Genomic DNA, 13270 nt, shown 5'->3' on the forward strand with positions numbered 1-13270 from the left:
AAAATAATGTTGTGGGTGAACATTCTATGCGGATGGACAAAGAAACAGAGGAGGCTAGGGTGGAGAAGGCGACGGAAGTAGCAGTTGCAGTTCATGTGCAGTTGGATGCCGAGAAGGAAGAATTTCCAGTGCAGGTGGCAGACCAAATGGTGCAGTTGGGTTTTGAGAATGATGAACAACCGGAGCAGATAGGAGAAGTAATTCCTCCTGTGATTAATAAGGTGGTGCAGTTGACGCCTCTTGTTGAAACAGAGGATGAAACAGATTTAATGTTACAGGTTGGGGACGCAGATGGTGCAGGGATTGTCACGGGTGCGTGTTATGTGGCGTCTAATATGGACGTAAATCAGAGTTTGCGTACGGAAGATAATGGTCCGATTATGGAGCAGACGCAACCAGTGGTGGAAGAGGAAATAGATGAGGACGTTGATGAAGAAGTTGATGAAGAAATCATGATGGAAGAGAACTGTTCTTCAGAACCAGAACCGGAACAGCATCCAGAGGTTTTTTCACAAACTAAAGACTACTTTACTGAATCTGAGTTGAATGATGGTAAAAAGAGGTATAATAAAAAAAAGTTTATTAAAATGTGTAGTTCTTCTCGGGTTCTTGCCCGAAATTCTAACATTGCTTAATGATTGATTTCATCTTGGTATGGAATATTAGAGGGGTGGGAACATCTAGAACCAGACTAAAGACATTGGTGGGAAGATATAAACCGAAAATTGTTGCACTTTTAGAACCGTTTCAAAATTTAAAGGGTGCTCGTAAATTGGCTAGAAGTCTAAATTTTGATATGGTTATTTCTAATGAGGTGGAAGGGGGGAAAATATGGCTTTTGTGGGATAGTATTTATAAGGTGCAAGTTGATAAGTTGGGTATGCAATTTATTTCCATTGTTGTAGAGAATGGTGTGGATAAAATTTTGATTCATGTGATTTATGCTAAATGTTCCTGGGTGGAGAGGCGCTATCTATGGCTAGAGCTCAGTAGTAATCATGTGGATGTAGATCCTTGTGTTGTTGTGGGGGATTTTAATATTATCAGGAATGATTCAGAAAGGAGAAGAGGAAGACCTCGGCCAAATGTGGCTATGGATGATTTTAATGATTGAATTCATCAAATGGGTCTTATGGAAATGGCTACGAAAGGGAGTTGTTTCTCATGGTGTAATGGGCAGTCAGGATTGGCCCGTTCGTGGGCTCGGCTTGATCGTGCTCTAATGGATAATTCATTCAGTAATTTGTTCCCTAATACTATTTATTCTTACTTGTCTAGATCTACTTCAGACCTGGCCCCCATGATCATTGAGTTCAAGAAAGATCCTTTCTCCTATGGGCCGTCTCCATTTCGGTTTCAATAAATGTGGGTGGATCATCCTGGTTTCCTGAATTGTGTTAGAGCTGCTTGGAATTTACAGATGATAGGTTCTCCGATCCTGTGTTTAAGTAAGAAATTAAAACATACGAAGGTGGTGCTTCGGGAATAGAATAAAAGAGTATTTGGTCACACAATAGGGCGTATTGATGCCCTTGAAAAACAGATTGAGGAGATTGAGCTACAACTTCAATCAAATTGGGAGGTAAATTTGGAGAGAGAACTACATGAGGCAGTCTCAAATCTAGCTGGTTGGAGGCATCGGGAAGAGATGAGATTAGCACAAATGGCTAAGCTTAAATGGAAGTTGGAGGGAGATAGTAATTCAAAATTTTTTCATGCTTGTCTTATCAATAAAAGAAGGAAGAGAGTACTGGAGATGAGATTGAATGGAATAACTTATGAGAGCCTAGAGAGTATTCATCAAGGGGCGGTGGAATTTTTTCAAGATTCACTTCAAGGAGAACCTCCCATAGAGCAATCTAGACTGGAAGGCCTTATTGAGACAGTCATACTAGAGGAGGAAAATGTTTCTTTGATTAGGCCGCCTACTTTAGAGAAAGTGTTTGAGGCAGTATCATCCATCCCAAATCAAAGTTGGGGTTATTTGTAAGCCTTGGTTTTGGGTTGTGGTGGGTTTTGTTTAAATAGTGGTCTATTATTTTTGTTCTAGATTTTTTCTTGATTATGGGCCTGTTTTTCCATGGTCCTTTCTTGTAACCACGGTATTCCTTAGCCATAAGTGAGGGCTTTATTAATAAACTTTGGGAGGGAGTCACTATTGGACATGTGACTTCCTGCTCTTTTAAAAAAAAAAAAAAATACCATCTGTCTCGGTCTCACAGGCTCTAGCTCCCGCTTTCTTAGTCTCCCTCTCTGAACTAAGGTATGGATGATCTGAGAGTTTAAGTTCCTGGGTTTGGGTTGATTTTGGTCATTGAACTTTTGGGTACTATAGTTTTTCGATTTTGAATGCTAAATTCTTGGCTGAAAATGTATTGGCAGAGTTGAGTGTTGGCCATAATTTGTTTGGGGTTAAAATGGTGCGGCATTACCCTATTCCTTTTCTATTTCTAGTGTTGGTAAGGATTTGGGAGACTGGATCTTAGCCAAAAGAAACGATTGGCTTGTGTTAGTTAAAGCTAGTGGAGGTGATTGGATTTGGTTGCAAAAATGTCCCCAAAAAATGGTCTTTTTTTTCACCCTCTTTTTTTTTTTTTTTTTTTTTTGAAAATAACCTCAGAAACCTTCCATTGAAATTACATGTTACAACTTGTATTATCAAGAAGGCATCCCACAATGAAGTTCGGGACCTCTTCTATCCAAACTAGTTCTTCTCCGATCTCTAAAGCTTTCTTTGCTAAAGTATGAGATACTGTGTTCTTTTTCCTACTAACAAATTGAATAAACCAATGTGTCCTATTTCTGAAATGAAACTTAACATCATCAATGATAGAACTATAGTCAAGAACAGCTTCTTCCTCACTCAGTACAACCTCAACAACTTCCTTTGCATCGCCCTCAAAGATAGCTTTTTGAATATTGAGTTCTGAGCACAATTCAGTTGCTTTCCTCAAGGCCAAACTTTCTGCAACAGCTGCATTTACCACATTATTCTTGAGATCACACTCAGCAAAGCCTCTCATTCTTCATCTCTTATAATGATACCAATCCCCATTCTATTTCTTTTTACATTCAAGGAGGCATCCCAGTTAACTTAACAAATCCCCTTTCTGGTTTCTCCCAAGTCTCCAGTAACTGTTGTGCCTTATTCTGCTTGCTTTGATGAGCTTGAGCCTGTACCACCTGAAATTCTTGCAAAGCTGCTCTCGTGGCAATGAATGAATTCATGGGGCAATCCAATCTCTTTTCGAAGATCCATTCATTCCTGCTGAGCCAGACCTTCCTTAGCAACACTGCCACCTCTTCTAGCTGGTTCTTGTTGAGTCTGCATCTAAGTTGCTCCCAAAGTTCCAGGAAATCCACCTCTGATCTAGTCCATTTCTTGACATAGCTTGCATCATTACCCCATAAATCATTTGCTGCAGGACACTCTCATAGAACCTGTATAAGAGTCTCTTCTTCTGCATTGCACACAGGGCATCTTTTGTCAATTGTTATCTTTCTTTTGTATAGGTTTACTTTTGTTGGCAGCAAACTGTTTACAGCTTTCCATAAGAAGAGCTTTGTCACACGGTACCTCAAGGTCCCAAATGTTCTTCCATATGTCACCTACTTTCTTCTCTGATGAACTCTCTCCTTTGCTTCTTTATTTTAATTCCAAGTGCAAAAAATATGCACTTCTGACTGTGAACAGACCCTTCTTAGCTGGCCCCCAAAAGATCTTGTCCTTTGCTCTACCTCTGTTCAAAGGCATACAAAGAATCCGTTCAGCTTCTTCCTCCGAGAATATGGTTCTTATTATTGATTCATCCCACTCTCCCTTCTGTCTGTCAATCAATTCAACAACTTTGGCATCCTTCTGCAGTAGAGACACTGGGGACTGAACAGCAAAGGAAGTGGGTCTAGGCATCCATTTAGATCCCCATATATTAATCTCCTTCCCATCCCCCACTTTCCACCTAAGTCCTTCTCTCAAGAGGTCCCTTGCAGACTATATGCTCCTCCATACCAGAGAGGGTTGAGCACCCAGCTTAGCATCTAGAAAATTCCCAAATCTAAAGTACTTTTCTTTGAGTAACACTGCTGCCAAGGATAATGGATATTTGAGTATTCTCCATCCTTGTTTAGCGAGGAGTGCAACATTAAAGTTCTCCAAGTCCCTGAACCCCATTCCCCCTCGACCTTTCTAAATACTCATGTTTGCCCATTTCCTCCATATCATCCCTCTCCCTTCCTGCTGACTTCCCCACCAGAACTTAGAGAGCATAATGTTGATTTCCTTGCACAATTTAATAGGGAGTTTAAAAACTCCCATAGTGAAAGTTGGAATAGACTGTAGAACAGCCTTGATAAGCACTTCTTTTCCAGCTTGAGACAAGAAGGTATTTTTTCAACTAGAAATTTTCTGCCATATCTTCTCCTTGAGGTTTCTAAAGGTGTTGAACCTTGATCTCCCTACCATAGTAGGAAGTCCAAGGTATTTTTCATAAGTGCCACATACAAAAGAATTTCCAGCTTTCTTGATAGCCTGCTTGTCTGTCAACGGAGTATTATTGCTGAAAAAAAAAAACAGAAAATTTTCCTTTATTTAGGAACTATCCAGAGGCCTTTTCATAAACCAGTAGAATTTTTTGAATTTTCCTCCATTCTCCAATATTTGCTCTTCCAAATAAGATACAATCATCTGCAATACTAGTTCTTCCTCGAGCCACTTGCACCCCTCTTATGAGCTTGCTCTTCTCATAATGCTCTTCACCCTCTTATAAACTATAATCATTTACACAAAGTGGATGGAGTGATTATCAAGATAAAGGCCATACGAGCTAGCTGATTGTGGTCTAAAATTTCTCAAGTCAATTCCAGGGATAGTTTGGATTTAATTAAATATATACTTCTGTATAGACTTGTGAAATCCTTGTAGACAAACAAAAAATATAATGGCCCATTACTACATTAATCCTCTTGGAAATCCTTTGAAACTCAATATTGATGGAATTAATTCCTTAGGTAACCCGGGCACTAGTGGAGATAGGCTTACGATTGATTATACACAAAAAAATTGTTCTAGACCTTCTAATATATATTGTCTCATATTAAATACCATTTTTGGATTTCATTTCTTTTCTCCACGTGGTAAAGTAAACCACAATTACAGGCTCTTCCCTTATGATATTACTGTGGCAGAATGATATCATTGGGCCTTCTGATTGTTTAACATTCCATAATAGTAATATATATGTTGTATATTAGCAAGTATTTGGGTATGTCAACAGCTGATGGTGATGGTTATTAGGATTTTTGAGTATCTTTACCATCTTGTTATTATTGCTCTCTCTCTCTCTCTCTCTCTCTCTCTCTCTCTCTCTCTCTCTCTCTCTCTCTCTCTCTCTCTCTCTCTCTCTCTCTCTCTCTCTCTCTCTCTCTCTCTCTCTCTCTCTCTCTCTCTCTCTCTCTCTGTTTTCTCATTCATACAGGTGATGTAGGTGAAGAAATATATTTTGTTGTGAGTCATTTTTGTTAAACTACAATGTATAGCCATGAGATGAGATTTAATTTACTCCATTGTGCATGAAACAAGAAGATAAACAATAGGATCTTTGTTCCTATTACAGTCAATGACTAGCTAGATAGAAGCTAGAATGGATCTTCTTTAAAAAATTAGCTTAAATTACTCAAATTAGCTTAAAGAATTAACGTGATAGCTAAATTTGAATGCTACAAATATCCCCATGTCACACTTACTGGTATTCTCGTCAATTTTTCTTACCATGTGATGCAGATGTTTTATTATATATATGAGTTGTTTTTTATTTTCTCAAATTATCACTCATTTTGTAATAAGGCTGGCCATATATCACGTTAAATAACTGCATGTAAGGCCAAAATACTCTTCGATATATATGATAATTACTTTGTACCACTTCTCATTTGGTTGTGAAGCACTTATACTCCAAGTTGACAAAATGCATGTCTAATATATCGAACCTTTTCTGCAGAATACATGGGTGTAGATCAGAATTGGACAGAGACATGAGTTGATTTCTTAATCTCCTTCTTTCTGAGTTTATGATGTATCTCGTGTTTATGCATTGCATTGGAACATCATTTTATGCTACTTGAATTGGGGACTTCTGGCCTTTGTTTTATCAGGTCAATTTGGGGACATTTTTTTATTCTTTCATGTTTGGAATTACTATATGTGGCTTCAGGTCTTGAACAAGTTTAATATCCCTGATCCTTGTGCCTATTTTGAACTCAGCATTCAGTGCTTTTTTTAGGATTTATTTCATAGTAACTTATGTAAGTTTCTTGGACATTTCTTCCTTTACTAAGCTTTCTATATAAGATTGAAGATTTATCATTTCTCTCTCTTACCTATTTAGTATATGTTTGGGATTGCGGTGGAAAATATAACTTATAACTTTAGGACTTATAGCTTATAACTTAAATAATAAGTTTTACTGTTAAAAAGTTATTTACTGTTTGTTAACTATATGTTTAAAGCATTTTCAAACATATTACGTTTGTTTGGAACCAAATTAAAAAAGCACTTTTTGATGTAGAAATTTCGATTAATTTTTAAAAATTATGACCATATCTTTGAAAGTTGAAAGTTGTAATTGTCCGAAAATTGTATGAGTATTTTCGTTCATTGACAGTCTTTTTAAAATTCGAATTACATTCTGTATTATCTGGAAAAGCACGTTTATTTCTTCAAACAACTTAATTTTTTCATTAAAGAGTTTTTAAGAGTATTTAAGCATTTTTTGAGACTCAAACTGTAACCCCAAATAGACCCTTAGTAATATTGAATTTTGCTTGCGCGCTTCTTTATGTGTTATTAAATAACCACAGGCACATTAGCCTTGCTTCCAATGCTTGTCCTTTAGAAGCTCCAGTGCCATAAAAGCCAATAACATCCGCATCCATTAATATACATGGTTCAGTCAAGTTTGGAGCTACACTTGATGCAGTGAAGGAATATCATCAGTTGTGTCTTGATATAGCATAATTTATAATAGCCTTTTCTTTTCATTTTTTCCCTTAGCCATGCTTTGAACGTCAGCTATGTATTGCTGCCTAACTAATATAATCGATGAGGAAAAGATATTGTCCCTCTTTACTTACTGTGTGAAGCTTCCATTTTCTAGATCCCAGTTGGATGGCATGACACGTTTACTGGCCTTTAGATATATATTAAAGGAATTTGAAGGGGGATAATCAAAAAGGAGGGTTGTGACGGAATAGCAAAAAGGGTTCGGGTTGAGTCGGATGAACAGTCCTGATTTACTTATAGAACTTAACGTAGAAAAACATGCTAGCCTTGCTACAAAATAAAATTTTGAACGTTTCTCAACTTTTCCCGTAACTTTATTCCCGAGCATTACTTAGGCCCCGTTTGAATTATAAGATGGTTTAATCTCATCTCAATATTTAGACACTATAAATATAAATATTTTTTAATTTCAAATTTTCATCTACTTATTATCTAATCATTACAACTTTTCTAAACTTTTAAACAAAACACAAAAAACAATTAAGTTTTTTCAAATCTCAAAACAAAAATAATATTAAAAATTATATTCTAACAATATTTTGATTTTATAATATTTTTATTGAACTTTTTCTTTATGCTCTCCAAAATCCCATAAAACATCTTAATTCAAGATATTTCACTACTATTAACAAACTATTTAACTGTTATTCATAAATTTCTCATCTTATCTAATCTCAATATTCAAATGAGGCCTAAAACAAAAAGAAAAAAAAAAGAAAAAAAAAATTCAATTTCAAACTTTTAAATTTTCATCTAATCATCACATATTCATTATTCAAACACAAAAATAATACAGCTTTTATAAACTCCAAAATAAAAAATAATCTTAAAAAATTACATTCAAACAACTTTTCAACTCTATCTATCAACTTTCACAAACTCCAATACAATACTTGTTTTAAAAATTTATTTTTATTAAAGTCTTTCTCTCATTTCCCAAAACCTAATCTCAAACAAATTTTTTCAATTCTTAAATATGTCCAAACATTCTTGGTAATCAAATATTGCAATTAGAAGAAAGCAGATCATTTTCAATAAGAAAAGAAGTCAAGCGGATATCAATCTATTCGTTACAAGTAGCAATCATAACATATGTGAAGGGATTTCAAGTAATGATCGTAACTGTAAGGTGGAGGGGCGCCCACATGGCCAGACCCCCTCCTATGCTGTAATGGTACATTCTTCAAATTAAAAATGGCAACTGTCACTTTTAACGAGGATTAAAGGTTGGCCTTTAAGGCCAGTCGTGAGTGGTGCACTCTTCAGTTGGTTCTCACATAATCTTTGATTAGTACAAAATCTCTCTCTTTTCTTATTCTCTCGAGTAGGCTTAGGTTGTGGGGTTTGTTGAGTGTTCTTTTAATTTATTCTATGTAGTACACTTCACCATCAAGAGGAGACTCTTGAGGCTTGCTAAATTATTTGGTCAAACTGTATAAACTTGTGGAGCAACACAAAAAAGTTGTGTTTGAGGTTTTCCATTGTGCACTCTTATATCGGTATCATAGTTTTTTTAGATAGTTGCTTTCAGTTTACCTAAAGCCTTTTTTTTTTTTTACGCATATTTTTTTTTAATTGCAAGGAGTGCCATTTTTTTCCTTCATGTTTGAAATTGTATGTATTTTTTAGAAAATTGGTGGAGCCACAGCAACCACAAAGTGGTGCTCGTCTATGTTCTTTTAGAAAACTGGCGGAGCCATGACAAGCACCAAGTGGTGCTATGTGCACCAAGCAGTTGCTATGCGCACAACAACAGTGCAACGAGCACCTGGGTGGTGCGACAACATGCACCGCCGTACTTCAGCAGTGCTACGTACACCACCCGTGCACTGTGGTGGTGCTACGCACGTTGTGGTGGAGGAAAGCCGAGATGCAGTAGGTGCAGTGGTAGTTTGTGTGTGCTTACTCTTCATATGAACAGTGCCCTAATAGGAGGAAGAAGATGACTTGTGTCATTTGAAGGCAATGGGATTGGGCCGTTAGGCCCATACTTCTTATATATATATTTAAAAAAAAAAAAAAAGAATGTTGGGCCAATTCCGTGGCCCACAAATTATTGACCCATTTTTTATACCTGAAATATAACAAAGAAAGTGGCACACCTGAGTTTCGAAACCAAGACTACCTTGTAAAACTAAAGAGGAGGGTGCAAATTTTTCTTGCTTTAAATGAGGTTTATAAATGTAGTTATTATACATTTTCATCTCTTTTGTTAAAAAAAAAAAAATCCATTTTTTTATTGGCATGATTTATTTGTTTAGATACATTTTTTTTATGTCATTCCATGTTATTATATTTCATGTTATTTTTTATTTAATTTTTTAGATTAAATGTGATTACATGTATGTGTGAAATAAACATGTGAATATATATGTTTATTTTATCAACTATGTTTATTACACTTAAATGTTTAGGCATTAGCCTTTATTTTCTTAATGATAAAATAGAAAGTTCCCACTAAGTAGTCTTTGTTAGTATTGTCAGTGTGAATGATAGACTGAAAAAATTGCGATGACCCCAATAAAAATTATAAATGCATTGTATAGCCAAAGGATTATGGTTGCCTTAGTAAGAACTGTAAATGCATTAATAGGATAAGAAAAATGAATTGTAATGATCTTAAAAGAATCGTCATTGTAGACCGGCCCAACAAGTTGTCGTAGTCTGAGTAGCTGTCTTTGTACACCGGTACAACAAATTATCGCAATTGAGTAGTTGTCCTTGTAGATTGGCCCAAAAGGTTACTGTTGTTTTAGTAGGATATGTCTTTATCTGTGACCAAAACTAGATGACTACTTAAGATAGTGGGAGTATGGTTGATATTAAGGAGGATCTGATCTCGTGCATATATATATATATATATATATATATATATATTAAATTTAGGTGAAAATTGAGTTAGAAATTAATAATTAGACATTGTGGTGCAAGAGATGATTATAAAACCTAGTGAATTTTCGATCTTACGACATGTTTGTATTATTTTCCTTCTAGGTTGGATGGACACAATAAATTTCTTAAGTGTATGTGTAATATTCCATTTTGCACATTTTGTAGTGAAATGACATCAAAGAATATAGTTGTCCTTTTGAACAAAGTAGAAAAATTGGATGGGGATAACTATGAAATTTGGCATCGCAAGATTCAATATATCTTAGATGAGTAGGAGATCTTAGAGGTCTTAACTCACTCCCTAACCAAGCCCGAGAGGGGGGACTCAGATCAACACAAGAGAGATCATGAAGCCTATAATGGATGGGCTAAGAAGAACCGTTGTGCGGTCATTATCATGTTAAGCAGCATGCATAATGATCTCATGTGTGAATTTTAAACCTACGATAGTGCCTAAAACATGTGGCAAGCATTGAAGATGAAGTTTGGGGGAACTTCAGCCGCGAGGTAGTGCGAATTGACTATGAGGTTTGACTCCTACAAGATGCGCTCTCATCACACGATAAAACAGCATCTTAGGGCGATGTCGACCATGATTTGTGAACTTAAGACGGTAGGAAACAACCTGATTAACGAGCAACAAGTCTAGGCAGTGATATGCTCGCTACCAAATTCTTGGGAGACAATGAGCTAGAATCTGACGCACAATAAAAACATCAAGGATTTTGATGATGTGTCGCATCACTTAGAGCTTGAGGCTAAGTGCCTATAGGTTGATGAACCCAAACATTCAGCTTACATGGTTGAGTTTGGTTCGCGCAAAAGTCCAAGATAGGCATAACTGCTGGACAAGTGAATAAAGGGTCGGGATCTTCTCAATGCAACAAGAGAGGCTGAAGTTCAAGTTAGAATGCTTCAGCTGCGGAGAGAAAGGTCACTTCGCTCATAACTGCATTGAGTCGAAGAAGGTACACTGTGACTATTCTCGCATTATTTTTGTAACTAGTTTTGTGATGGTTGTTCATTGCTATCCTATATGGACTGTTGATTCATGAGCAATTGAGCACATAGTGCGAGATCGAGTTAGATTTTTTGAGTATCGTCAAATTCCAACTAGGAGTCATGATATCAAAGTAGGAAATGGAATTAGCATGGAGGTGTTGGGACTTAGTACCTACAAGCTGGACTTGCAGGGCAACCGCACTCTATTTCTCTACAATGTGTTATACGCTCATGTAGTTAGTTTTATAATTTTGGGAGATATTGTTATTTTAAATTTTATGTGAAATGATGTTAATAAGATCAAATGAATTATTTGAGTCAATTCAACCCCTTTACATAAACGGGTTGAAACAGGTCGAAACGGATCATGTCATGTCGATATATTTTTAATTAATTCATAACGGATCAAAACAGATCGTGTTGTGTCAACCCATTATTTTAATGAGTCATGTTAGGGTTGATCCATATCATATAATATACACGACCTGACACGACACGAACACTACCCGTTGACACGATTTGCCACCCTTAGCTCCAAGTGGTCTAGTTAAGAATGATGAAGAAATTCCTCAAGCTCCTATAAATTATGAGAGTGATGTCTCTGAGTGAGAAAGCTTTCATGGTAGCTCCGTAAGATGATAAAGAGGCTAGAATAATTTATGAGGCTCTCTCATCTTCTATTAAAGATGTGTATATTAAAGTACTAAATGATGAGATAAAGTCTATAAGGACCAACCAGGTCTGGGATTTGGTTGATCTACTGTCAGGGCACAAGGTTATTGGGAACAAATGGATTCTAAAGGTCAAGCCTAAGTTGGATGGATCAATAGAAATTGGAGAAAGGATATACCTAACATGAGGGTATAGACCATGAGGAAACCTTCTCACTAGTGGTGAGGTTTGCCTCGATTCGCCTGATTCTAACTATAGTAACGTATATGGATTTGAAACTCTATCAGATAGACATTAAGACAACATTTCTCAATAAAGAATTAGATTATGAGATTTATATGGATCAACCTATGGGCTTTATGGTCAAAAGTCAAGAGCCCAAATTGTGCAAGATCAAACGATTTATAATGGCCTAAAGCAATCATTTAGACAACGATATCTCATAATCCATTGAGCTATTCTTTCGAATGAGTTTATGATGATCATAGATGACCATTGTATTTATGTTAAATGGTCCAAGAAGAGCTTCATTATGTTGTCATTGTATATTGACGATGTACTGCTGGCTGGAAATGAGAAATGGTTAATAGTCGCCACAAAAGAGTGGTTATCCTTCAATTTATAGATGAAGGATATGGGTGAGGTAGAATACATTATGTGAGTTAAGATTTATAGAGATTGATCAAAGAGACTTATGTGTTTGTCCCAATAGATTTATATAAAGAAAGTTCTTGAGCACTTCCAAATATGTGAATGTAAACCCATTGATATTGCTATTGCTAGAGGCGAGAGCTTGTCCCAAGAGATGCGTCCTAAGACTCAAAGTAAAATGGAAAAGATGGCTCGTGTGCCTTATGCAAATGATGTGGGTAGCTTGATGTACACAATGATGTGTACTTAGCCAGACATATGCTATGCAGTTGGCTTAGTGAGTAGATTCCAATCTAATCCCGAACTGGCTCATTGGAAAATAGTCAAGAGAATTATGTGGTATCTCAAGGTATTTGCAAACTATGTGTTGTGCTATTAAGGTTTGGATTTGTAGTTGAGAGTTTACAGTGATGCTGATTGGATTAGTGACCTAGATGAACACAAATCAACCATTGGGTATATTTTTCTGCAACAATGGAGCAATTACATGGAGCAACAAGAAACAACCCTGTATAGCCTTATCCACCATGGAGGCAGAATTCATAGCTTGTTCAGCAGCAGTATAAGAAGTTGTTTGGTTACGAAAGTTTCTCAAGCATCTTGACTTCAACGCAGATACTTTTGATCCGGTGACGATATTCTACAACAGTATAGCAGCTCTCACATATGCTAAGGACTCAAAGTATCATGGAAAAACTAAACACATAGATATTAGATATCACTACGTCAGAGACATGGTGACGCAAAAGGAAATGGTCCTGAAACACCTTTCTACGAGTTGCATGGTTGTTGATCCCTTAACAAAAAGCCTATGGCAAGAAATATTGTTGTGGCTCATGTTAGGAATTTAGGATTGCATAGATTGTGAATGTAATTTATGTTTTGACTGATATTGAGATTTAAACTTTCACTTGGGATATTAATACAATATGATTTTATTCATTTCTTGTCTTTATCATATTGTTTTTTCTTTCATATAAATACAAGGTATGTCAA

At 36.3% G+C, this 13270-nt stretch overlaps 1 protein-coding gene across 1 annotated transcript; it reads right to left on the bottom strand.

The window, feature by feature from the left end:
- Positions 1-2636: 2636 nt before the first annotated feature.
- Positions 2637-3023, bottom strand: LOC121246403. The gene has a single exon (XM_041144555.1). It carries the CDS (start codon positions 3021-3023, stop codon positions 2637-2639), a length of 387 nt encoding a protein of 128 aa, XP_041000489.1.
- Between the last annotated feature and the right edge of the window lie 10247 nt (positions 3024-13270).

Source organism: Juglans microcarpa x Juglans regia, chromosome 1D (assembly GCF_004785595.1).
Source record: "Juglans microcarpa x Juglans regia isolate MS1-56 chromosome 1D, Jm3101_v1.0, whole genome shotgun sequence".
NCBI classification, from domain to species: Eukaryota; Viridiplantae; Streptophyta; class Magnoliopsida; order Fagales; family Juglandaceae; genus Juglans; species Juglans microcarpa x Juglans regia.